The 26,868-nt window shown below is 46.8% G+C and overlaps 1 protein-coding gene across 2 annotated transcripts in view; it reads left to right on the forward strand.

Moving 5' to 3' along the window:
- The first annotated feature begins 337 nt into the window (after window positions 1-337).
- The window catches only part of SLC14A2 (solute carrier family 14 member 2), a 49,788-nt gene continuing 23,257 nt past the window's right edge, over window positions 338-26,868 (forward strand). Inside the window, exons 1-9 of one of the 2 annotated variants that reach the window (XM_031692332.2) lie at window positions 338-505; window positions 5,444-5,624; window positions 6,609-6,798; window positions 9,667-9,795; window positions 14,061-14,253; window positions 18,009-18,156; window positions 19,169-19,303; window positions 20,115-20,164; window positions 20,640-20,814. In XM_031692332.2, the coding sequence (XP_031548192.2) occupies window positions 350-505; window positions 5,444-5,624; window positions 6,609-6,798; window positions 9,667-9,795; window positions 14,061-14,253; window positions 18,009-18,156; window positions 19,169-19,303; window positions 20,115-20,164; window positions 20,640-20,814 (1,357 nt within the window). In that variant the 5' untranslated portion in view covers window positions 338-349. Of the gene's footprint in view, window positions 506-5,443; window positions 5,625-5,670; window positions 5,773-6,608; window positions 6,799-9,666; window positions 9,796-14,060; window positions 14,254-18,008; window positions 18,157-19,168; window positions 19,304-20,114; window positions 20,165-20,639; window positions 21,909-26,868 lie in introns of those variants that run through there. The other variant, XM_072952282.1, reaches the window with a different exon arrangement.

Below are 26,868 nucleotides of genomic sequence, written 5' to 3' on the forward strand. Positions count from 1 at the left end.
TGTGAAAGGAAGAGAAAAAATATTTTAGTGATCAGAAAAAAAGAGACAGCTATTCTAACTGGGAGATCAAGGAAATGTGCGGAGCAGAAGTGGGCTTCCTTCTGGACTTGGAAGAAGGGGGGGTTTTGAAAGGTCAGGTCTCATGCGGGTGGAGGAATGGCTCCAGGCCCCTCTGGTAGCACGTGTGACTGGAACAGTAGGTCCCGTGTGTGTCAGGACAGACCTCAGGCCCCCTTGGGGCTCTCCGCAGCCTCCCGCCGCCAAGCCCCTCGGGCCCCGTCCTGACTCACCTGCCGTTTTCCTTTTCCGTCCACCAGTCGCATGACGGACGAGCAGCCGCCCCAAGGAGATGTCTGACGCTCACACTCACAGCAGCCCTCTCCTGGCAGAGCCACTGTCCTGCAGATACAAACTCTACGAGTCAGAGCTGACCAGCCCCACCTGGCCCTCAAGCCCCCAGGACACACACGCGGCCCTGCCCCTCCTGGAAATGCCTGAAGAAAAGGTGAGGAATGTCCCTCCCCACTTCCCAATGCAGGTGTGAGTGACATAAATGTGGCCAAGGAAGTGCCATGGCCCCAGAAACGCTGCCCTCGCTCAATGCACGCACACCCCCACGATCGGTCCTACTTGGCCTTAGATAGAAAACAGAGCTCAGGGTGCGACGGGATTTTAAGGACAAGTGGAGAATGCACACCCACATATCAGTTTTCCAACCAGTCCCACAAATTTTCCCCCTTAGACCTGCCCCCTTGAATTACCCTATTGTCCTCTAAAGGAGGCCCTCCTTGCAAACATCTGGACTTGGGTTTTTTTTGTGTGGGAAATTTTGGTTTTGTTTGGTTTTGTTTTTTACTATTTCAGTTCCTTTCCTTTGTTATGAGTCAACTCAAATTTTCTATTTCTTCTTGAGTCTGTTTTGGTAGCTTGTGTCTTGCTAAGAATTTATTCAGCCCATCTAGAGTACCGAACTTGTTGGCATACAATTATTCATTTCTTTATAATCCACTTCCTTATAGTCCTTTTTATCTATTTAAGGTTGGTGGTAATGTCCCATCTTTCATTTCTGATTGTAGTAATTTCCATCTTCTCTTTTTCTTTGTCAAGCTAGTTAAAATTTGTCAATTTTGCTTTTTCCAAAGAACCAACTTTTAGTTTCATTGAATTTTATATTGTTTTTCTATTCTCTATTTAATCTATTTCCACCATAATCTTTATTTCTCCTTTCTTCTACTTGCTTTGGGTTTAATTCACTGCTATTTTTCTAGTTTCTTAAAGTGGAAGGTTAGGTTTTTGAGAACTCTATTCTTTTTTTAACATAGGTATTTATATGTATAAATTTCACTCCATGCACTGATATGGCTTCATCCTGTAAGTTTTGATGTGTTGTGGTTTTGTCTTCATTCATTTCAAAATATTTTCTAATTTCTCTTCTGGTTTCCTTTTTGGTCCATTGATTATTTAGGAGTGTGCTATTTAATTTCCACACATTTTCCAAATATTCTTCTGTTACTGATTTCTAATTTTACTCCATCATGATCAGAGAACCTACTATGTATGTTTTCTATCCCTTTACTGATATTTTTATCTGTAAAAATGTTTTACTCATTTTATGGCCTAACATGGTCTATATTAGAGAAGGTTCCATGTGCTCTAGAAAAGAAGGTGTATTCTGCTCTTGTTGGGTGAAGATTTCCATAGACGTCCATTAGGTCTAGTTAGTTTGTAGTCTTCTATTTCCTTGATCTTCTATCTAGTTATTCTATCCATTTTTTCAGTGGAGTATGGAAGTCTCCAATCATTATTACTGAATTGACTCTTGCTCCTTTCAGTTCTGCCAACTTCTACTTCATATAGTTTGGGGCTTCTTTGTTAGGCATGTGTTTATAATTCTCATATCTTCTTGGTAGAGTGATTCGTTTATCATTATAATTGTCTTCCTTACTTGCTAGTAATAATTTTTGTCTTAGCAAAAGGTCTATTATGCTGACCTTAGTAAAGTCATTCCACCTTTTTTTGTTTTTGGTAACTGCATAATATATCTTTTTCCATCTTTACAATCTATACATTTGAATATAAAGTGTGTCTCTTGTAGACAAGATATAGTTGTATAATTTTTAAAAATCCATTCTGTTAATTCCTGTCTTTAACTGGTGTGTAATCCATTTACATTTAATGTAGTTACTGATAAGGTAGGATTTATGCCTAACATTTTGCCATTTGTTTTCTGTATGTCATATCTTTTCTGTTTTTCTATTATTTTGTTACTGCCATCCTTTGTCTTAAATAGATATTTCCTACTGTATCATTTTAATTCTTCTGTCAGTGTTTTCTATATGTCTTTATTTATTTTCTGAGTAGTTGTCCTGGACATTACAACTAAGATCTTAACTTATAACGATCTAGTTTGGATTAAAACCAACTTAATTACAATAGTATCCAAAAGCCTGGCTCTTATGTGTCTCCTCTGTGCTGTTTTTGTGATACAAATCACATCTTTATACATTGTATGCCCATCAACAGAGACTTACAATTGTTTTATGAAAAGTTCTTTTTTACATCAGAAGGAGAAAAAGAGAATTACCAAAAATACATTTATACTGTCTGTTATTTTTACCTATGTAGTTACCTTTATCAGCGCTCTTTATTTCTTCATATGGACTTGAGATACTAATGTCCTTTCTAGTGTCCTTTTATATCAGCCTGAATTATTCATTTTAATGTTTCTTACAAGAAATATTAAAATATTAAAAGACTTACAGGGCAGGTCTGTTAGCAATGAATTTTTTCAGTTTTTATTTATCTGTGAATGTCTTAATTTCTCCTTCATTTTAAAAGAATAGTTTTGCTGAATATAGAATTCTTGATTGACAGTCTTTCTTCCAGCACTTTCAATATGTCATTCCACTGCCTTCTGGCCTCCATCGCTTCTGAAGTAAGGTGTTAATTCTATTGAGGATTTTTGTATATAATGACTTGATCTTCTCTTGCTGCTTTCAAGAGTCTACAAAATTACTCTTTGACTTTGAATATTTTATTAAATATTTGGGTGTAGATGTTTTTGGCTTTCTCCTATTGGAAGATTGTTGAACTTCTTGGATGTGTCTATTACTGGTTTTCATCAAATTTGGAAAGTTTTCAGCCTTTCTCTCTCCTCCCCTTCTGGAACTCCCATTATGCATATGGTGGTATACTTGATGGTGTCCCACAGGTCTCTGAGGCTATGTTCATTTTTCACCTTTCTGATTTCTTTCTGTTCCTCGGGCTGAGTCATCTCAGCTGACTTGCCTTCAAGTTTCCCAATTCTTTCTTCTGACCGCGCCAATCTGCTGCTGAGCCCGTCTGGCAAATTTTTTTGTTTCCATTATTCTACTTCTCAGAATTTCTAGTTGTTTCTTTTTTATAATTTCCTCTTGATATTCTCTGTTTGATGAGATCATTCTCATACTTCCCACACTTTCTTTTAGTTCTTTATACGTGGTTTTCTTCTGTTCCTTGATAACACTTAAGGTGGTTTTAAATCTTTGTCTAGTAAGTCCAGTGTCTGGGCTTCCTCAGTTTCTGTTGAATTCTTTATTTCCCTTGATTCATCCTTTCTGTTTCTGTGATGTCTCATAATTCTTTGTTAAAAACTGGGTGTCATAAATAATGTGGCAACTCTGGAAATCAGATTCTTTCCTCTCCCCCAGGATTTGTTGTTGCTGGCTTATTTGTTTAATGGCTTTCCTGAAATAATTCTGGAAAGTCTGTATCCTTTTGTAATTTGTAGCTGCTGAAATCTCTGCTTAGCTAGCTTAGTGGTTAGCTAATGGTTGACCAGATATTTCTTTAGATGCCTGGAATCAATAGGATTCTCAGCATTGGTCAAGGAGATCTGTGTGTGTGTTGGAGCATCTTCAACACTTACTCAGGCAATTTTCAACTCTACCTAGCCTCAAATTACTGCTTGAACAGAGATTCAAATTCAGCCAGAGGTGAGAACTTAGGAGATTCTTGGTTATTTTTTGAGCATGCAGACTGTCCTGCGTTTGTGCCAACCTGACACCTGCATGAAGTATTCTAGATTCACAAGACTGTGCACAAGCCTTTCAAAGCCCCTTCTGAAACTCAATCTTCCAGTTTTCCTTTTAAGCTTTTTGATTAGCCTCTTATTTCCCTCAGCTGTTATTCACCACCTCAGGCACATTTTTTTCCAGTGTTCTCATTGCTTTTATGGAGGAGAGAATTTAAGGAGGTCCTCCATTCACCATTTCTACTGACATCCTCAAGATATTCAAGTTTTGATGCAGTGATGAGGTTAGAGAAATCCATAGCCCATCAGTGTACACCAGAAATAGAATATGAGCCACACATGTAAGTTTAAATTTCTATTAACCACATTTTAAAAAGTAAAAAGAAGCAGGTGAAATTAATTTTAATAATACATTTTGCTTAACTTAATATATATATGAATATATGTGATATTATTTTAGTATTTAATCAATATAAAAAATCATGGAGATATTTTACACATTCTTTTTTTAAACACTAAGTCTTCAGATCTACTTAGAGCACATCTCAATTCAGATTAGCCACATTTTAAGTGCCAAGAGCCACATGTCCCACTGACTACTGTACAGGACGGCACAGTTTCAGAGCGAGGAATCATGACCAAGGGGTCCATAGGTAGAACTGAGGAAGGTGAAGGATGAAGAAAATAATTGATCTTTATTTTCACTAGCATTTCACTATTTTCACTAGCATTTAATTATAAATATAGGCAATAAGCAACAACCGTATTAGTAGCACCTGAGATTTTTGTCATTGTCACAGATTGGGTTCCTCTGGAAAGCTGGCTCTGAGATGGAGATTTGCATGTAAGAAACTGGCTTAAAATTGTAAAGGGTATGTCCTTGGGGTCAATACTTGTACAGACATAAAAGCAGCAGGATGGGCTGTGACACAGTCAGAGTAAAGCCCTCAGATGCCCCTTTGGTGACTTCTGGAGCTGGAATGACCCTACAAAGTCCTGAGTTGGGGTGAGCAGCTCCCACAGATTCACTCATCACTACTTCGAAATTATAATTTGTATTGGATCTGCTGCCCCTGTATTGATATCAGGTTTTTTTTTTAATATTGTGATCACTGCTTTTCAATATAATTGGTTTTCATGGCAATCCTATTTACATTTACAAATCATTTACAAACATTCTGGAAAGAAGTCCACAGGCTTGCCGAAGTGCCAAAGGAATCAGCGGCAAAAAGGCTAAGATCCCTGCTGTGAAGAATGTGTGGTAGTCCTGGGAAGAGCAGGGCGTGGGGGCGCCCTCGACAGCGTTAGACTGTGGACATTTATCTTAAGATCCTTCTTTATCAAAAAATTTGACCGTCTTCCCCACCCCCAAATGCCCCTGCTCTCAAGAAGCAAAACGATTTGATATTTTGTCATGGCTTCTCCTGAAAGGATCTCCGGTCATCCAACGAAGAAAGCCACATTGTGAAGATTGAGAAACCCAATGAAAAGGGAAGAAGGAGAGAGAGTGAGGCAGCCCCTCGGAGCTCCGCAGGCCGGCGGGGCATCAACATCTTTCAGGCTGTGGGCTACCTCACAGGCGAGATGAAGGAGTTCCGGAACTGGCTGAAAGGTAGGCAGATGCCCAGGGAAGAGGCAGCCAGGCCGGGCCAGGGAGGGAGACAGCCCTCCCTCCGGCTGGGACCGCAGAAGCTGCTCCCTCACTCACTCATGGGAAAGGCCCCCACATTTGAGGAGCTCCAGCCCTGAGTTGGCTCCGGGTGGGCGTCATGTATCCTCCTGCCTGAATTCCCATGGTTTCGGGGTCAAATGCATTTCACTGATTTTACTTCTTTACAAATTCTTTACTCCTATGTGGAGCAGATATAGGACAGCCACATTAGCCATCATATGAGCCACTTTTCAAACAAGCCAAATGGCCATTCCTTCCCTCTTTCCACAGCCGTTTTTTTACGCGCCAAGAAAATATTGGCACCACCCTGCCCAGGGTTCCAAGTTCTCTCCTTTCAACATCATTCTTCTGTTGGTTTTCCAAAACCAAAGGTGGCAACAAATACCCCTGCCCTCCCTGCCCACACCAGGCCCCCACCTGTGGAGGTTGTCCTGGAAACCAAGCCAGAGAATGAATAAGACAGAACGTATGTCAGTGCGTAACCCAACGCTGATTTCACAGCTGGGCTAAAATCGTTTCTTTCCCGGCTTTTTTTCCTTCAGACTACTTTCTGTTGCTGCTCAGATACCAGCCCTCCACTGAGTCATGCAGCACTACACAAAAACACTGTCCACCCCTCCCCACCCCTGCCCTTGGACCAGTGCATTTCCCTTGGAATGTTCCTGGGGCTTCCTCGCCAGCCCAGCCGATGGCTGGAACAGTGTTAAATTGGTCTCAGCGTGATGCCTCAGTCTACATGGCAAAACTAACACCCACTGTGGACCGATTGCCAGGCCGCTCAGAGACTTGGGCTGGGCGCCAGGCTGAATGAGGGGAACCGTCCTGGCTGGCGCATCCGTGTCTTCCTTGGTTGCCACGCCAACCAGTGGTCCAGCAGGGAAGCACAGGCTGGCCCCTGCTGATGACTCTGCCTGTCTGTTTCAGATAAGCCCCTGGCCCTGCAGTTCACAGACTGGGTTCTGCGGGGCAGCGCTCAGGTGATGTTCGCCAACAACCCTCTCAGCGGGCTCGTCATCTTCATGGGGCTCCTGATCCAGAATCCCTGGTGGGCGATCTCCGGGGGCCTGGGGACAGTGATGTCAACTGTAAGTGCCCTCATCTTGAGCCAGGACAGGTAGGTTCCTCTCTCTGGGGGTCTGGGGGTCTTGGGGCAGACAAGGTGGAGAAGTGTTGACTTGGGTGATCAGCCAACCTTATCCCAGGATCAACCAATCACAGTCTCCTGAGTATCAACTGTGGGCATGTCGCTGGGGTTCTTTACTGCATTAAACTGCTCCTGTGCTCACAGCAAACAGCGCCAGGGTCCATTCGGCTGTAGAGCGTTCTGCAAACACTCCCCTGAAGGCAGGTGCCGAAGAACAGTCAAGCTGGTCTTCCTTCATGGAGCCTACAGTCTAGTTGAGGGACATCAGACTAACAGGCAAGAAATGTCTCAGAATCGCCCAAGGCAACGTAGGCTGGAGAGCTCACAGAAGGCAGATTTCAGCCAGCGCTGGGAGGGCAGGGTAGGGCGGGCAGCCCTTGAGCTCGTAACACGGATGCAGGAGACGGGGAGGCGAGAGGAGGAGAGGGCAGCGCGGGAGGTGGCCTGCGGGAGGGGAACACACAGGAGTACAGGAGGCAGGGGGCAGGCCTGGGGGAGGGCCAGCTCTGCCCCGGTGCCCACAAGGCCCAGTGACAACAATGGGCAGCTCCTTACAGACCTGGACCATGTCCTCAGACTTCGCCATGTGCGGTTCCAGTAGCGCCCAGGCTTCCCTGATGGCCGCCATCACCTAGAATGATTGCTAAGAAATGTCGTTTCTCCACCCCCCCACTCGCCCTCCCTCCCAGAGAGAGTCTGATTCAGTGGACCTGGGGGTGAGGGTGTTTTTAACAAGATTCTCCTGGGTGCTTCTGATGATCAGAGAAGTTTGGGAATGCCCATGTTCTTAGTGTTTTCCAAATCTGGAGTCACCAACCAATTTTTAGATCATGAATTAATTGTCAACAGCTTCATTGCCAACAGGTCAGTACCATGTTCTACATCACAGGCTCAAAGCTGTAGGTGCCCCACACAGCGTCCTTACACACACAGCCTCCCGAGAAGCCCCAGCTTCACCACTGTCTCCAGCGAACCACTGACGCAGCTTCATGTCCTGATCATAACCTCCGCCATCCCCCCCACTCCCCCTCCCCACTGCTTCCCCCCACCTCCACTCCCCACCCTTAACTCTACTACCCCACCCCCACTAGCCCGAGACTGTAATTTACAACCACAGCTTCAAGTTCAGCGACACTGATGCTCAGAGTCCTGATGGAACATGATCCTAACGAAGGTCTCTGGGGCGTTGAGACTGAACCTAGCTGTATATTTTTGATGGGCAGGGCAGGGATGTAAAGTAACGTATTTCCTTTGACAGTCAAACCCGAAGCCATCAAAGTTTTGGTAAAGAAGAGTTCTGGGAGGGGACTCTCCACGGGGAAGGGCAGCTGTGAAGGCAGCCCTGAGATGTCCCCCTAATTTGATCTCCCCTGGGTCCCCTCATTTGATACCTGCATTTCCTACACACCCAACCACTGGGGCTGAGATCCTCCCCCAATATGAGTCAATGGTCTTTGCTCAGTTTGCCTAAAGCAGCTGGTATTAAAACCCACAAGTACTAAATTCCAACATGGTGCAGAAATGGGAAAATATAAAAAATGCAAACACATTTAAAAATAATGATTTCCCAAAACACAGATCTCTCAGGTAATTTTTCTAGTCCCGAGGAGATTCTGAACACCAAGGTCTTCCCTGCTGCCCCCGTTCCTCCTCAGCCCCCTGCCTGCTTCCAGCTGCCCCGTATCTTCCCAGCCTTAGAGCAGCCGAAGACCCAGCTGTCCTGTGTCCCATACAAATGTCCCCCCCAAAGTGCCCCGGGTCCATTTTTTCTTTTTGGAAACTGTCTAGAGAGCCTGTCCCACCCTCTCCCTGCTCTCTCATCGAGCTGAGCTGATCTCCTGGTCACTGCAGAGCTGAAGGCCGCCCTGTTCAGACCTAAGCTGCAGCCTCTGCTGGGCAGGAGCCTCCTCTCCCTGGAGCTCCTTCCTCCGCCACAGGGCACCACACTTCCAGAGGCCCCTGCCTCCAAGAACAGTCAGTGCCCGCTGGGCTGTAACACGCACACACACCTGGTCAGCCTCCGCTCACCTGGCCCTTTGCGTGCACCGGACACTGTTGACTGTTGCTAACACTGATGCCAGACAAGCTGGGCCTCATGCAACTTCCAGTGGAGGGCGGGACAGACCACAGCACGCAAAGCTCATTCCCTCGCGGGGTCTCGCAGTGTGATTTGCCCAGTGCCATCCCCCACCCCGTCCCTCTCTCCCCTCCCCCAGCAGAGCAATGGGCAAGGTCACGGGCAGTGTTCGTGCGGATCAGGGAGAGAAGTTTAGGTGCACACAGGCAGCCCTGATGAAGCGGAAGGAGGCAACAGACTCCAGCTGGGCCTCTACGAAGCCTCTGAGCCCTCCTGCCGGGCCGTGGGGAGGGACGTGGGCATCACGGTGGACTCCGCGCGTCCACTCCGGGGCAGGCATCAGCGGGGAGCAGTGCCCAAACTCAGGCAGTCACAGTGTCACTTAGTAAAGTCAGAACACCCTCTCCCCCTCCTTTCCTCCCTCCCTTCCTCCTCCAGCCCTGTCTCTTTCACACACACACACACACACACACCTTCCCAGTGCCACATCTCAGGCTTCTAGTAGATTTCCCGATGTGTCTAACAATCTAGACCACACCCCTGAGAAGCAAAGGAGAGCTTAGACACAGACGAAGTGCATCATTTAATTCTGGATCAGCAAGTGTAATCGAAGCGTATGCGTGTGTGCGTGTGCTTGTGTGTGTGTGTGTGACTGTGGGATCTAGAAAGATTCCGGCAGCTGTGTGACCCCCCAGCATTTACTGAGTACCAGGCGGGACGGGCCCAGGAGGCACCACCGAATTCTCTGTTTCCACCCCCAGGGCTGCGGTCGCCGCGGGCCTCCACGGGTACAACGGGATGCTGGTGGGGATGCTGACCGCCGTGTTCTCCGCCAAGTCTGACTATTACTGGTGGCTTCTGCTTCCTGTGACCCTCACGGCCATGTCCTGGTGAGGCACCTCCTCCTTTCTGCTCCCAGACCTACGGGGCCCCAAGGTGCTGTGTCTGACTGGAGGGAACGTGCGCTGTCATGGGGCCCGATGTCCTCGCAGTCGGGCTGGCTTGTCTCGCAAGACACCCTGGGAGTCCATGCGTTCAGCTGCAATACAAGGGAGTCATTTTGAATTTGGAAAAATAGGGACCTTTTAAAGAGCAAAGACCACATGTTTGATTTTTTTTTAATCTCTGTGGATAATCTCCTCTGAAGGGTAGGCTTCATGATCATGGCTGACATTTACTGAGTATTTTCTACAAGCCAGGCACAGTGCTAAGCAAGGCAGTCCCCAGTTTACAGAGGGGAAGACTGAGGCACACAGAGGTTACATACTCGCCCCAGGTGCTGAACCCAGAGTCCGCACCCAACTCCAGGTGACGTGGGGCTCACCTCTCTTGTGGACTAACCAGGACCCCAGAGCTGAAACTCACTTGTGATAGAATCAGAGGGCTTTCTTGGAACAAAATGTCTGTATTTAAAACATAGGATCTTTGAACCAGAAGCGTCTTGCTGCGCCATCACCTCATTTTCACGCCATCATCAAGAAGTCAAGATGAAGGGTATTAGCGACAAATCGGCCTTTTACACACAGGACCCTCGGTTCGCTGGCACCTGCCCCGGATCTGTAGCGCCCAAGGGTCTGCTCTCGCGCCCCCGTTACGAGGTGCCCCCTTGGCCCCCAGCCCCCGAGCTCTACAACCTACACCCCCACTGATTCCTAACATCTCCCTTTGGTTTCAAAGTCTGGAGTTACTAAAACCGGTTAGTTCAATTTCCTTAAGTGCTGTTCCATTACATTTTAGTAGTGCTTGCAAATAAATTACCGCATTAAGCATTCTGGGCAATGTATGTTTCTCCTTAGGGGCTCTTCCTTAATCTCCCAGGACAAAAAGTGATGGCAGGCATTTCTGTGGGGATTTCCTTACTGCCCCCACGTGCCAGGCCCGAGGAGGAGGAGGAGAACTTGCCTTCATGTGCGTACATTGGGTTTATAACAATGTGGAGAAGCCCCCTAGCACAGCCCCTCGGCCAAGGCACAGCGGGGCGGCAGGTCTACAGTGCCCACCTCCACCCTCACCTCCCAATTTAAAAGGCAAAAAAGCCCACTGTGCCCTACGCTGGAGGAACTCTGTGCACTATACTGTGGGGCTCCACTAATCCACTCATGCGGTCCTGGAAATCCAATCCACAGGGTACATACTAGCGGAGCCAGAATTATCCAGCAAACAAACATTTGCTGAGCACCTGCTCCGGGCAGAGACTGTTCCAGATGCCGAGGAAAGTTGGGAGCAAGAGAAGGTCTCCATCCTCTTGGAGATCACATTCTTCTTGGCAAAGAGAGACAATCACAACTTGTTCCTTAATAAGATCATTTCAAGATGCTACACACACATCGCAAACAAACGTATGGTTACAGGGGGCAGGGGAAAGGGGGTGGGAAGGGATAAATTGGGAGTTCAAGATTTGCAAATATTTAACTACCATATGTGAACTAGATTAGAAAAACAAGTTTCTTCTGTATAGCACAGGGAACTATATTCAATATCTGATAGTAACCTTTAATGAAAAGAAGATGAAAAATGAATCTGTGTGTGTATATGTGTGACTGAAACATTATGCTGTACACCAGAAACTGACACATTGTAACCGACTATATACTTCAACAAAAATAAATAAATAAATAGCATTTGAAATAGACTGCAAAAAAAAAACCAAAAAACAAAAAAAAAGATGTGAGAAGTGCTTCGAGGAAAGCAAAACAGGGCAGATGAGACAGACAGTGATTCCAGATGTGGGTGGTCAGGAAAAGCCATTTTGCAGAGGTGACATTTGAACTGTCACCTAAAGGGTGAGAGGGTACCTGCCACCCCTAGATCTGGGTGAGGTCTGTTGCAGGCAGAAGCAGCAGCACATGCAAAGACCCCACTGGAGGAGTAGGATGTGTTTGAGAAACAAGACCAGTGGGGCTGAAGCCCAGTGAATGAAGGAGGCAGGGCAGGAGGTGAGGACAGAAGTGGATGAAGGTCAAGTCCCCACACCTTGTAGATCCAGGAAGCCTCTTCCTGTTTATTACAACTGTGATGGGAAGCAGTTAAAGGGTTTTAAATTTCAACAAATCACTCTGCTTGCAGTGTGGGGAATGGATTTTAGCTGGAGCAGGAATGGATGCTGGAAGCCTAGTTAGGAGTCTGATGCAAAACCCACAGAGGGATGGGACTGGTTTGGACTAGGGTGATGTCCATGAAGGTGATGAGAAGTGATTGGGCTTGGGGTCTATGTTAAGGAAGGGAAAGGCAGCAGGACTTCCTGGAAGGCGGTGGAGTAGGAGCAGAGGAAAGGAAAGAAGATTCGGGACGCTCCTCTCATCTGCCTGAGCACCTGGGTTGATGGAGACTGAAAGAAATACTGGTTGGTGGTGGGAGAATGGATGCAAGTCAACAGTTCTGCTGGGACGTATTAAACTTTAGGTTTCCAACTAGAGATGTTGAGAAGGCAGGTGAATGTGCAAATCTGGAACTTTGGGATATGGTCAAAATTTGGAAGATGGAAGCATACAGAAGATATTTCATCAGGAGAACGAAAGGCTATCACCCAGAAAGAGAAGAGTGAGAAAGAGAAGACCCAAGACAGAGCTGTGAGATCTTCCAACATTCAAATACCTGGCAGAAGAGGGGAAGGACCATGGAAGGGGGCTTGAGAAAGAACAGCTAAACTAAGTGCAGAGTCGGAGCAGCCCTGACAGAAAGGGTTTCAATCCAGTCTGAGGATCCAGCTGTCGGATGAAAGGAGCAGAGAGTGACCGTGCACTTTGCAAGGTGGATGTCATTGGCGAACTGGACAAGAGCTGTTTCTGTGGCATTAGGAGAACACACGCCTTATGGGGGTGGGTTTGGGAAAGAATAGGGGTAGGAAGATGGGGGATAGCAAAGACAGACTCGTTTTGAGGAGTATGGCCATGAAAGGGGGCAAAGCAATGGAGCAAAGTTGGAGCAGAAATCAGGTTAATGGGGAAGGATTTTTAAGGTAGAAGGTACTAGAGCACGTTGCATATTTGTGAGAATGATCCAGAGGAAAAGGAGAGACTGAAGCTGCAGGAGAAAGGACAGAACTGCAGGAATGAAGTGTTTGAGATGGACTGGATTTCAAAGTTCAAAGAAAAGAATTGGTCTGAAGAATTGCGGACACTTCCATTCCAGGAAAAAGGCAAAGAATGAAGCAGAGTATAAATCTTATGGTTGAACAGATGAAGCATTTCTCATCTCATCATTTCTATTTTCTTAATGAAGTAAAGCAAGGTGGTTAGCTGAAATTACAGGGAAGCAGAGAGTGAAGATTTGAGGACAAAAGAGAAAATGTGAAATAGTTGTCTGAGCAAGCTGGAGAGTTAATTTGCTTGGGATGTGTGGCAGGGTTTTCAAGAAGTCTTAAACGCCCATTTGAGATTCATTGTCCTTAATTAAAAGTAAACCAATCAACCAGATCATGTAAGTTCACGTATGGTCTGGCAGCTCACTGCGTGTGGGAGACACAGGGTACTGGGTGCCAGGTGGCTGGTGCCGTCAAAGGAAACTGAGGCTAAGGAAGGTTAATTACCTAACGTTGCTCACTCAGCCTGTAAGTCAGGGTAGGAGTTAGAATTTGTGTTCGTCCCAGCTCCATCTTTCTCCAAAATCCATGCTCTCTCCAAAGAAGAGACCAAGAGGACAGAGGATACAATGAACTGAAGGTTTCATTTTCACATGGTTGTTCCCAGAGTAGCTCAACATACTTCAGCCGAGTTCAAGCCCGCGTGTTTCCCATGTGCCAGAGCAGCCTCCTCCTGGAAGCTTATCTAAAATATACATTCTGAATGCCATCACAGCCCAGGATACATCGTGACGTACAGCATAATGATCCAAAGGCAGCACGCGACATGTTTGTAAAGATTAGATTCTGTTCAGTCTTCTTGGTTTAAGAAACAAGGAAATGTGTGAATTCTTTTATAAAGGTTTTCTATTGAAAACAAGTTACCGTGCTTTTAAATTTTGCTTCCCAAAGATGGAGACTTATACTGAACACCTTATTTCCAGTTCCAGATCAGCAGACCACTAGTCTCAAGGGAGCCAGGAGTGGCTGTGCCGAAGAAAGGGGACATGGAGTGGTACAGTGACCAGAGCTGAAGAGACGGTATCGACTTAAGGATCGTCAAACGATTAATCCTTTGTCTCTTCCATCTTCCAGCCCCGTCATTTCTAGTGCCTTAAGTTCCGTCTTCAGCAAGTGGGACCTCCCGGTCTTCACGCTGCCCTTCAACATCGCCGTGACCCTGTACCTGGCGGCCACGGGCCACTACAACCTCTTCTTCCCCATGACACTGGTGGAGCCCGTGTCTTCAGTGCCCAACATCACCTGGACAGAGATTGAGATGCCCTTGGTAAGTCACCAATGGCAGGTGTGTGGGGCCCCGATCTCAGCGTAGAACTCCTCGCTCACCAGTCTGTGCATGACCCAGGCTCTCGGCATCTCTAGATGCATCTCCACAGACGATGGGTCATAGCAGAGAAGAGGACAGGACGGGGTCGCTGCCACTTCCATATGTTCTTTCAGTAAACTCTTACTTGACACCTTATGTGTGTCGGGCACTTTATCCGACACTGGGAACTCTCGGAGAATAACACAACATTCCTGCCTTTGTGACGCTTGCACTCTGCTCAGAGCAACAGATAAGAAACGAGTGTACAGATGAGGACTAAGTTGACGATACAGAATGGTGGGACTGAGGGAGAAATATTAAATTAGATGGATAGTTGTGTAAAAGGGGCAAGACACTGAAATAATGGTTAAAATCAAGGTTTCAAGATATCAGTAGAAGATGGGGGTAAATTTTTGTGTGTTTTCCATAGCAATGGTTCTTAAGCAGGGGTGATTCTGCCCTCCTGTGGAGAGCAAATGTCTGCAGAAATGTCTTAATTGTCAAAACTGGGGAGCCGGGGTACCACTGGCATCTCGTGGGTAGATGCCAGGGAAGCTGCTAAGCGTCTTACAGTGTACAGATCAGCTCCCCTGCCCCCCCCCACAGCAAAGAACCAACCAGCCCCAAATGTCAATAATGCCAAAGGTGAGGAACCCTGCTGTAGATCCTATAATCACACGTGTACACAGTCTTTCATTCTACCCATCTAGAGGTGTCCACAGACGTCAGAGATAAAGGGATATAATAAAAATCTAGCATAAGACTACATATAGAAAACTGTAAAATTTTGACCATAACGAACGTAGAGATAACTAACAGCTTACACTGAAGCAAGTTTATTATGTTTCAATGTTTCAAGCCCTCAACTTACAAGCTCGTTTAACCCTCATCATAACCCAATATTGTAATTACTGTCATCACCCCATTTTACAGATGACAAAACTAAGGCACAGAGACGGTTAGTTGCACAAGGTCAAACTGTAGCTAATGCCTCAGATATTATCCATGTGATCTGACTTCCACGCCCTCCCTACCCAGCCTGGTCCTTCATCTAGATGTGTTTGAACCTCTGTGTTGTCCCAGTGCTGGTCACTCAGCTCCAGGGCCACCGCTCCCAGGTGGGGTGGTAGCTCGGGTCCTCCAGGGTGAGCCCCACCCTGAGCCTGAACCACCTGGACAAGGAAAGGCCCCCCTGCCCCTACTGGCAAACGCTGCTGCCCACAATATCAAAACTTTTTAAAGTTTTTGTCTTTTTGAGTTTTATCTGGGGCTGGGGTTGGGGCTGGAGTGGGATCAGAGGCAGAGCTAGGTCCTAAATCCAAGAAAATGGAAAAGTCAGAGCCCTGCACTTAGGGGAAAGCCCATCTTCTCAAATGGAAAACTGTGGGAATCAGAGCAGGGGCAAGACTAACTTTGAATCATCAACAATCAGCCATCTGGCAACTGGGTTCATGCCTCAGGGGCACAACCCGCTGTCCCCAAGCCCCGCCTGCGAGGCACGGTCCGAATGACAGCTGCAGGGACCTGTGGCGCTTCCAGAGAGGCCTACGGAGCCCCACACCCGCCCTGCAGGGGGCGCTACTGTACCATCCTGCACTGAGGGGACCAGAGTGGAGAGAGCCACACAGAGGAGGTGCCTCTTGTTCATCTTCAAAACAGTTAAAAAGTGGTGGGAGCCACATCCACGTACCCTGAGGCCCATGCTCACCTTCTGAGCACCCCTCCACCACCACCACTCTGACCACAGGCTCCTCTTCTGCACCATCCAGATCTGAGTTTGGAAGAATCAAAGCCATTTTCCTCTTTCTCTTTAAAACAATGGCGGGGGGCGGGGGAGATTGACTTCTTTTTTGTTTAGCCAGCTTGTTGTTGTTACGCAAGGATGAGCCGGAGCACGTAGGAGGTCAGTGCCTAGTAAATTTCCACCACACACCTGAGCGCACCGCGGCGCTGGCTGTGGCCTGGAGAGCAGTGTGGAGGAGCCGGGACCACCGTTCGTTCACCGGGCCTAGTTTTAGATCCTGGCGGAGCTTCATTCTGACCCCAGGCTCCCCTCCAAGGCAGCTTGCTCTCTCATTCCTCTCATTCTTGCCTGCTTGGGCTTTAAACCTGGGTTCCGCTCCCAGACGGGAAGGCGGGAGTCAGGTTCCCCGCAGCATCCTGCACGCCCCAGGCATGCGGAGTCACGGAATATTCACTGGGTAGATTTCCAGCCTGTCCCCATCCTGCAGCTGAGTTCCCTGAACTGGTGCAAAGCGGGTTTTCAGGGTCCCCACCCTGTCATTCCCTGCAGAAGTCTGAAGGCTCTGGCCCAAACAGTGCTTGGTGATTAAAAGGCCACCCATTCAGAGACGAGAATGGACATAACTGAAAAGCTCTCTGGTTCTCCTCAAACACTATTCTCTAAAGAAATCAGACTGACTCCAGAATTAAATCAAGTTGTGAAAAAGTATAAAAGTTCATCAAAGGGAGAAATTCAGTTAACTCCTAACACCTACAGTAGATTATCTGTAACTAAGCCATTGGTCCCAAACTCTGCTGTCCATCACAGTCACCTGAGGCCCCTGAGGTCCTGCCCCACCCATCATAGCAGTTAAAACAGAAGGTCTGGGGAGGGGGCCAGGCATAAACATGTTTTTAAAAAGATCTTTAGGTGATGCCAGTGTACTAAAAGTTTGGAAACCATTGAGCTAATCAATAAATATGTATTAAACACCAATTTTGTGCCCATCGTAAAGGAGCCCTGTCCCCTAAGAGGTCATGTGACCTGACCATGGAGAAAGGAGTTTGCAGAATTTTAAAGCTGGAAGATGGTCCACTAGGGCAGCCTTCTTATGTCACAGAGGAGGCCCCCAGAACCCAGGCTGAGGAAGCAACATGACCGTGGTCACACCATGGGCAGAGCCCGGGAAAGCTAGTGCTCTCAGCTCCCAGGCCAGCGCTCTCCCCACCCTGCCAGTCCTCCACCTTTCCTTTGTGCCCACACTTTGTGTCTGCCAAAGTGAGGACAACTCAGTTTGGTCAGAAAAAAGGCTGACATTACTGCCAAATTGATCTCTCCAATCCAGCGCCCTCGGGCCCAGGGACGTGGGGCTCCGTGCTGCTCTCCGCATGTTGTAACTCGTACCACCTTTCTGCAGTGCTAAGTGCTCCTTGCAAGCAGGGGAAGTGGCTTCTCCTCCTCTCCAGGCCCCGCCATCCCCGGGGTAACACTGGGTGTGCAGCAGCCGACAGACTAGGGGACTAACTCAGAGGTGCTAGCTCATGAGCTTGGTGACCTGTGGTCAGATCGTCCATAAAAATGGTTTAGAAGATTGTCAAAATTTCTGGACTATTTCTAGGATTTCAGAAGATTTTTCAGAGGAAATCTGGTACCCTGAAATCCCCAATGGCAGTCCAGAGAGGTGCCCTCTGGTCTCCTCCAAGCGAAAGTCATGTGTACCCTAAAAGAACCCGGTGCCCGGCCTCTGTGTTGGGGGACCCTGACCGGCTTTGCATGGGGGATGCTCAGATGCCTGCCAGGTGGTGGAGTGAGGAGCTATTTGTTCCAGCTCGTGCCCTCCCACGTTCACCTACACGCTGGAGGGCACAGCCATCCTCCCGTTTCACCTCGTTACCCACCCTGGCCCCCAGGAATGGCTCAGTCCCAGCCCCAGGGCCTGGTCCCTGCATTATCAGTCCACTCTCCAGTGACCTAGAGTCTGTTGACTTTGCAGCTGCTGCAAGCCATCCCTATCGGGGTCGGGCAGGTGTACGGCTGCGACAATCCCTGGACAGGCGGCATGTTCCTGGTGGCTCTGTTCATTTCCTCGCCACTCATCTGCTTGCATGCAGCCATTGGCTCAATTGTGGGGATCCTGGCAGGTAGGACCCCGTCTTTGCAGGGATCACTTTCCTGAGTTCATTTCTCCCCAGCACGCAAATAACATTCTAGACTTCCCTTCACTGCTTTTTTTTTTTAACACTGTGAGGGCTAGGGTGTTTTTTTTTTTTTTTAACTTTCTGAAGTCTCCAAACGGAGCAATTGCTATAGTAGGATGGGTGGAGAGACGCGAAGGGTTGGCCTGCAAACTGAGCCCCTGGGAGCTGAGGGAGGGGAGGAGGGTCACCCGGTGAGGGTGGGGGACAGTTGCAGACCAAGCAGGGGTAGACCACCCAGCACTTTGAAAATTTGAGTCGGCTTAAAGGGAAAACGTGCTCAAAAATTGGATCACCATTTGACAAATGTGATTTAGTATTTCTACATATGTGTATGTGTGTATCCACACATTTATACACGTATTTGCAGATAGTGGGGTCAGAAATTCACGCTGGGTGCTCTGGGAGTCGGGGCCTGCTGACTTACCCCAATGTTTTTCAAGAACTTTTATTAAGCACGACTTTAAAAAAAATGTACTTGCAAATAATTTCAAATGTTTGAAAAGTTATAAAAATAGTACAAGAGTCACCCATAAATTCTTTACCCAGATTCACCAATTGCTCACACCCTTTGCCGCCTGGTTTCTCTGTCCGCATATCTCTACATGTGGACATACATTTGAAGCAGAACTTTTTAAACTGAAATCGTTCTTGCTAAAATGCAGCTGCTCTGACCAGAGGAGTCGGGAGGACCTGGAGTCCCACCTCCTTGGCCTCCCCTCACCCTGGAAACCGTCACACTTCTGAATGAAACCTTTGAAAAGCAATGAAAACCACTGCCCGCCTCCCATTGTTGGTTTCCTAAGGTCAGATGCCATTCGTCGAGGCTCCTCTGACGAGTAGGGATGGGGGTGTGGGGGAGAGACAGGAGTGGGGCCACCTGAGACCTGGCGCTAGCTGTGGGGTGGCCTTTGTGCTGTGACGCGGGAAGCCAGAAAGACATCCCCTTGTCCCACAGCCCTGGCGGTGGCCACACCCTTCGAAACGGTCTACCTGGGCCTCTCCAGCTACAACTGCGTCCTCTCCTGCATCGCCATCGGAGGCATGTTCTACGCCCTCACCTGGCAGACCCACCTGCTGGCCCTCGTCTGCGGTGCGTACCGGGGAAAGCTGGCAGCCAAGTCGCTCCGCTGCCCCTTGACCTGCCCCACTGCCCGGGCTGTGTGACGCCCAGTCGCCAGTAGCAAGCAGTGGTGACGGGAGGACCGGTGGCTGGGGTCCTGTCACGGCAGGGTCCTTCCCTGCTGGAGGTGGGGCTTCTCTCCGCACTTTCAGGATGGGATTTGGACAGGCAAGAAGGCGGGGAAAGGTGTTCTGGACAGACAAACGGAACAAAGGTGCGGGGGCAGAAGGAGCTTGCCCTGAGGCACCAGGGGTGTGGATGGGCTCCCCTAACCGTCCCGGGGCTCTCACCCTATGGGGGAGCCCAGATGCCTGGCTCAGGGACCCAGTAAGGCCCAGCCATGGTAGAGGACTTGGTGAGGGTCCAACAGCATCACAGCAGCTCAGAATCTTGGACAGGAGAGACCTTACCCAGGGCTCACATAGTCTGACCGCTCACCCTCCAGACAGATAATCACCCAGCCATCCGGCCTGTGCCAGACCATCACCAAGGTCGGTGTGGGCAAGTGAAAGTTGCTGGTCGCCCCCGACTCTATGCAAGACCACCATGGCAGTGGGGGGGGGCTAAGGGGAGAGTTAAGCTTTAATTCTATCTACAGAGAACACACAGTCTGGTGGGAAATGGGTCACACCTACCTGTAAAGATAAAGAATAACGTCAGGCAAATATGCCAGCTGTCGGGGGCGGTGCCAACACCGAGGCTGCCAGAGGCAGGGCGGCCCTGCTCTTGGGGGTGAGGGTGGCCCAGGAAGCTGACCCTCCATGGCCCTTTTCCTCCACAGCCCTGTTCTGTGCCTACATGGGAGCAGCCCTCACCAACATAATGGCAGTGGTAAGTCTGGAGTCTTCGGACACTTCCCGAAAGTGCCCCTCCCCAGCCAGGGCTTCAGCACATTTGGAGTCTTGTGGGAGAATCCTGAGCGGGCTCTGGGGGCTACTAGTCCCCACAATGCCTTTGTCAAGGTTTATCCAGCGTTTGTCCAGCGAAGGACTGGCAGTTGCAAACATGTGTCTCTAAGGCGTATACGTGCACATGTGTGAGAGAGTGATGTAACCCGAAGTGGGGAACATGGATGGACAGGTGGAGGTACCTGTGTTTGGCCAGATGTGGGAGAACATCCCTGGGGGTTTTCAGCTCCATCATTAAAGGATTTTGATGGGGCCCAAAGGTACCAACATCTTGCATTCCTAGACCAACCACTCTGACATTAGAAATCCAGAAACCAGCGCCGTCACTAGCACGTCCTTCTCCCCCGGTGTCCCTGGAACCTGGGACCGTTTTCAGACCCCAGTGTTTTTGTTTTCAGCTTGGTGTGCCACCAGGCACCTGGCCCTTCTGCCTCTCCTCCCTCACCTTCCTGCTCCTGACGACCAACAACCCCGCCATCTACAGGCTCCCGCTCAGCAAAGTCACCTACCCGGAGGCCAACCGCATCTACTACCTGACAGTGAAGAGCAGTGAAGAGGACAAGTCCCCCAGCGGTGACTAGCCAAGTCACAGGCGGAAGCGCTCTCTGCCTGGGCCGGGGTCTGCGCCCTGTGGCCTCAGCTCTGGGCCAATCAGCTACAGCGCTCACTGGCTTTGCTTCTCTTTACACCTGTGTGGAACCAGACACACCTGTAACCCCCTTTCCCTGACTCTGATTTTCTCTCTCTGCGCAAATCGCCTTAACTACCCACTGTGCATCATTCCAGGAAGTCGGTGGTGAGCTTGCTGGAGGGAGAAGTTAGGCACGTGTTTTCAATGTCATTGACAAAACAAAAACATTCTTCGTATTTAGTGTTTTGGAAAGGTGTTTGAGAGATGATCTTCTTGGCACGTTTAACTAAATAATAGATTCTGTAAAATGGAACTTGCCGAGTGGTTCCTGAGTGGGTGAAAACTCGGGGCACCACCGTGCACAGAGCTGATGGCTGATGGGCACATACAGCTTTACATCAAAGAGGGGACTTTCACACGGATCATTTTAAAGTCAAAACAGGGACAGCTAGGGCACTGAAAGTGTCTAAACAGGGCGTCTTGAACATCCAGGGGTCAGAGTAATGGGCAGGACGCTATTCTATAGCGGGAAGGAATCGTTAAGTTAGAATCATACATCTGACTTCCATTATGAAAGGCAAGCATTTTTCAGTGTACATCAAACTAGCGACTTTGAGCAGGGAATTGAGTTGAGGAAAGTACCTAAGCTCAGTATGTGAGAAGCTGGGAAAATCTGTTTCGTTTCCCTGTTTGCTTGTGAGTGTTGGAATCTTTATGAGACCTACGATACTTAAAACAAGTCTTTAGCCCTGAACAGAAGAACAGACAACTATCCATGAATTTCATAATTTGGCTTCCCAATTATCATCACTAGCTTACATTCACTCTTCAAATATAGGTCAGGGGTCAGCAGTTGTCTGCAACATGTCAATAGCAAGTATATATAGCAAATAGTAAACATTTTTGGAAGCTCTACAGTCTCCTCTGCAAGTACTCAACTCTGTCATCATAGTGCAAAACAACCTTCAACAACATGCAAATGAATGAGCATACTTGTATTCCAATAAGACTTTATTAAACAAGCAGCTAGAGTTGGCTGGTCCGTGATGATCAATCTGATAACATTTAGGAGCTGGTGGGTAGCAGGCGGGTCCAAAGGACACCACCAGGTTCTTTATACCTGATAAAGCCACAAGGCATTTTACGTGCAGGGGGAAAATGTGAAGATTCTTAGGAAATGGAGAGTACCCAAGAATGAGAGATTAGTAAGGCTGGAATCAGGAAGATCTGCCCTGAGGCTCTTGCAGAGGAACTGACAGATCCAGTGATGAGAACTATGGGGTGCAGTTTAAACCAGGCCCTCCTTCCACATACATGTCTGGGAACCACCCCTAAGGTTCACCCTCTCTGGCCTCTCACTCCGTTTCCCATCTGCCAGCAGATGTACCACCATGGGTGGAAGAAGAAAACCCTTCAGTGCAGGGGTTTCTAGGCAGAAAGAGCAGGGAGGCTCATGGAATCTCGGGGTTGGTGAGGAGTGTGCGGGCTAGATTGTGGCACCGTCCTGTGATGCGTGAATCCCTCTGTATAGACGATGGAGGCTCCGGTTCCCTGCCAGGCTTCCAGGCAGGGCTTAATTACCCAAAAATGGAGGGGAGCCCCCACTCCAGGTATTCTGATGAGGGATAGAACCAGAAACCCTATTCATTAATTATGGGCAAATTGCCTCAGGAAACCCCCTCTTCTCCTTTATTTCTTTTTCCTGTTTTCTTGTGATTTAGTTAAATGTTCCTTTATCCTAATGTTTTTAAACAGATAAAAAGTTCCTTTATTTTAGATCTTTCTCATTTAACAACAAAGGCATTTTTAAGGCTATTAATTTCCCTCTGAGTACAGCTTTAGCTGTGTGCTATAGGTTTTGGAATAAAGTATTCTACTTTTATCAGTTATAAATAGTTTGTAATCTTAGTTTTCATTTCTCTTTGATGCAAGGATTATTTAAGAATGTATTTCTTAATTTCCAGCACTTTGAATTTTGATATTTTTTAACTTTCTATATGTAGTTTTATTGGATTATGAGCAAAGAATATGGACTGCCAATCCCTATTTTTACATTTTATGCATTTTTCTTTGTAGTCAAGTATTTGATTGATTTTGGACATAGAAAATGCAAATTTTTACTTGAGGGAAATACATATTAATTTATTAATTGCATCATTCAATTCTTCTATGCACTTATTTATTTTTGTCTATGGGATCTTAATTCTGAAGCAGGTTTATTAAAATTCAACTGTAATTGGATAGCTTTATCAAACTCTTTTTGCATTTCTGAAACATTTGTGTCATATATTTTAGTGGCTATGTTGTTTGGTGTCTATTGACTCAGTCATTGATTCTTCTTAAATTTATCTTTTACTACTACAAACTACCCATTTTTATATTCATTAGTGCCTTTAACCAAATTTCAACTCATCTGACCTTTATCATTTCCTTTGAACTTTCTTCCTTTTAACTTTATTATTTTCTTTAAGCCACATTTCTTAAAAATAGTATATAGCAAGTTTTATATTTAATCTAATCTCAGTGTTTTTGTAATTTAAAGGGATAATTCAACCTCTTTATATTTAGTGTAACAATCAATACACTGTTTTCTTTCTTCCATCTTACCTTATTTTTTACTATGTATTTTTTCATCACGACTTTTGCTTTTTCACATTCCTCATTTTGCAAGTTTGGCCATGTTGCTGTTGTTTTCTTTCTTCCTTTTGTTCATTAGGAAGGTCTACTATTTTTATTCATTCCACAGATGATTACCACCCTTCCCCAATCCTCATGGCCAAAAGTGCATTTCTCTATTATTATATAAAAACAAAGATGCCAAATCGTTTCCCCTGACAAGATGCCCCATTTCTCCAGTGCTCCTTCCCTATCCTGACTATTAAAAGTCTTTATACTTTCACTCTTCTCCTCAGGGTCCCCCCACCCCAGCTTTAACATATGTTTATGTCTCCAGTGTCTCCCACCTCTAGATTTTGCTGAAATTATTTATCATTTTTAATTTTTTTTCTCTTGCAATATGCCTTTTGTTTTTGTAGGAATCCTTTCTTATCCCCTATATCACAGATCCCCTGTAAATCTAATATTGTCCATTTGGAGTTTATTATTCACATTGCACATGTTACCTTCTGTCACTGTTTCCTCTATTCACCTTCCCCTGTTTTATGATCATTGTCCTGATTTATTTATTACTTGTTCAGAACTCTTTCTTGTTTTGCTCTAATAATATGTGAAGGAATACGGTTAACATGTTCTCTGATTCTGCGTGTCCACAGAGATTTTTTACCCAGGAAGTAAATGGCATTTTGCCTGAGGGTGGGTTTCTGGGCTGCAGTCTTTCCCCTCAGTTGTCCATAGGCGTTATCCTGTCATTTTCTGGCTTCCAAGTGCTGCAAATGAGAAATCTGATGTCAATCTAATTCTTCTCTTTTGTGAAAAACCTGTTATTTCTTTCTAGGAGATTGGAAGTTTTTCTTTTTATCTTTGGAGTTCAGGAATGTTATATAGTTTAGCCCAAATTTGTGTCTTTCCTCAGCAATCCTGCCTTTCAATCTGCAAACTCAAGTCTTTCTTCAGCTCAGCAACTATTCTTCCAACACTTGTTTGATTACTGATCTTCCTCCCTCTCTTCCTTTTTCTCTCACTGGAACCTCTGTTATTTATATGTTAGATCTCCCTGATCTCTGCCTCTAGTTGCTTATTTCCTTCACAATTTTTATTATGTGGGTTTTTTGCTCTCTTTTGAGATATTTATTCCATGATTCAGATTCCAACAGTAATCTTTCTTTCCTTCAATTCCACAGATGAATTGAACTTTTTTTAACTCAGATTATGTTCTTAGTTTCAGAAAATCTTTGGGATCTGGAGCTGAAATTGAATCTCCACTTGTGTTTTTATTATTCTTTTGTGTTTGTCTGTTTCTTCCTGCTCCAGAAATCAGATGCAGCTTCTGGTAACTCATGGCCCCAAACTTTTCCCCATTCCTTTTATGCCACAAGTGATGGGCCCCTGCACTGGCTGACCAGGGATGCTTGAAAACATTCATGAGCCAAGCCCCTAGCAACCCGACCTTGTGGCCTGACCTCATTCACTCATTCATCCAGAAGACATTGTATGAGGAACTATTAATATGTTACTCAGGCCTCTGCTTCACAACAAACCAGGAAAGAATCAGACCAGTTCCTGCCTTCAAGGAATTCACTTCATGGAGATTTACCTGGCCAGGTGAGTAGTCTCACCTAAGGTGAAGATATGGATGTCACCACAGACAACCTGAGCCACATTAAGTTCACAGCACCAGTTTCATGATTTTGAAACTATCTTGTCAGATTAGCTTTCTGTTCAGGAAGAGTATCAAGCGTGATTTTAAGAGTTTCATGGAAATCTCTGTGCCTCTTCTCCTCTCGTCCTCTGTCTTGCCATTACCTGCCGCCCAAACATCCCCAGCCATCCCTTCAATTTAAAGCTTTGAACCTGTTAAAATGTAAATAATCCTGGGAAGGTAACACAGTAAGTATGATCAGTCATTTGCATCTTAGGTTGAAGGAGTCATTTCTAAGAAAATGTTGGATGAAAAAGAAAGGGAAAATACAAAGGAAAAAATGGCTAGCACATTTTTAGAGTCTCTTTGGCAAGGGAGAGCATGCTGAGACGGGGCCAGGCTGAGTGAATGCCTGGGGCTATGACTGTCTGCAGTACAAGGTAATACATGTAGAAGAAGTCAATTTACTTGACGTTACTTCAGAGCAGAGGATAAGGACCACTAGGTGGGACTGATAAGCAAGCACATGTTCAATCAGTGGAGAGGGGTGCTTTTTGGCAATGGAAGTTGCCTGAGAAATGGTTGCCCTGTGAGACCCTGAGTTCAGGAGCAGGGGCTGGAGGCCTGTTGGAGATGCTGGTTTTGGGTGGGAGTAGACCAGATGACCACTGCCACCACTCTCCTCCAACATCAAATTTCTATGATTCTATGGCCCTGAGTTTCTACAGAGGAATAAGAGGAGGTATCATGAAGGCGGCAAAAAAGTAAGAACGTGGAGATCAAAGGTACCAAAAATATACCATTGCTGCCTTTGTAGCTTTTCCTAGAGCTTGACCAGTTAGTCATTCGGTCGGTCAATCAAAATGTTCAACATGGTTGCTTGTGTGGATGCAACTGAGGAGCCAGCATCCCTCAGTTGCACCTTGTCATTGACCCTCTTCTCTTCATCATTCTTCCCTCTCCAGGGACTTTTCTTCTGGGCCACCCTCTAAAATCTGCCCAGCAAGAAACTTAACCTTCCTGGCCTATGTCTGTGGCTACATCAAACCTGTGTTCCTCAGTTTGCTTGTGCTTCCTGTATGAGTCTGTGCTTTGCTTCCTTGGGTCATAAAGGTTATGAGGGCCTGGGGACAACTGGAATCTAAAGCCTGTTGGGGGCTGGCATTTTCAGTGTGGATATGATTTCCACTCAATAAACCAGTCTCATCTGGCAACTTTAGAGGCATTCACTTTTTATGTGAGATTTTTCTGCTTCTTGCCTTTCAGAGAAGACAGAAGAATCCACAGGGAGCACTTCTGTCCCGAGTGGAACTAGAATCCCAAGGCCCCAGGGAAGGAGGCAGGGGCATTGCTAGAAAAGTCCTTACTTCCTGTGAGCTGCTAACTAGGGGCTGCCCGCCCATCCTACAGCTGCAGAACCTTCTGGAACAGAGTGAAGTAAAGGAGGTAAATCCCCAGGGAACTCCCAGCTCCGCTTTCACTTATTCCACAGGGACTTTAGCCTTTTTCCCTGGAGGAATCTGACCTCCTCAAGTTTGGCTCCTAGAGGCCCATACAGGCTCCTCCCGCTACAAAGCTGGACACGCAGAGTTGAAGTCACGAGCGCTATGAAGACGAGCTAGTCCTGAAGTCAATTCTGAATGACCAAGGCCTCAAGGAGATACTCTGTTGGCATAAAGAGATCTCTTGGGGATCCGATCCCCCAGTACCTGAACTGTGGCCTTCGGTAAGACCCATT

Source organism: Vicugna pacos, chromosome 30, assembly GCF_048564905.1.
Source record: "Vicugna pacos chromosome 30, VicPac4, whole genome shotgun sequence".
Lineage (NCBI taxonomy): Eukaryota > Metazoa > Chordata > Mammalia > Artiodactyla > Camelidae > Vicugna > Vicugna pacos.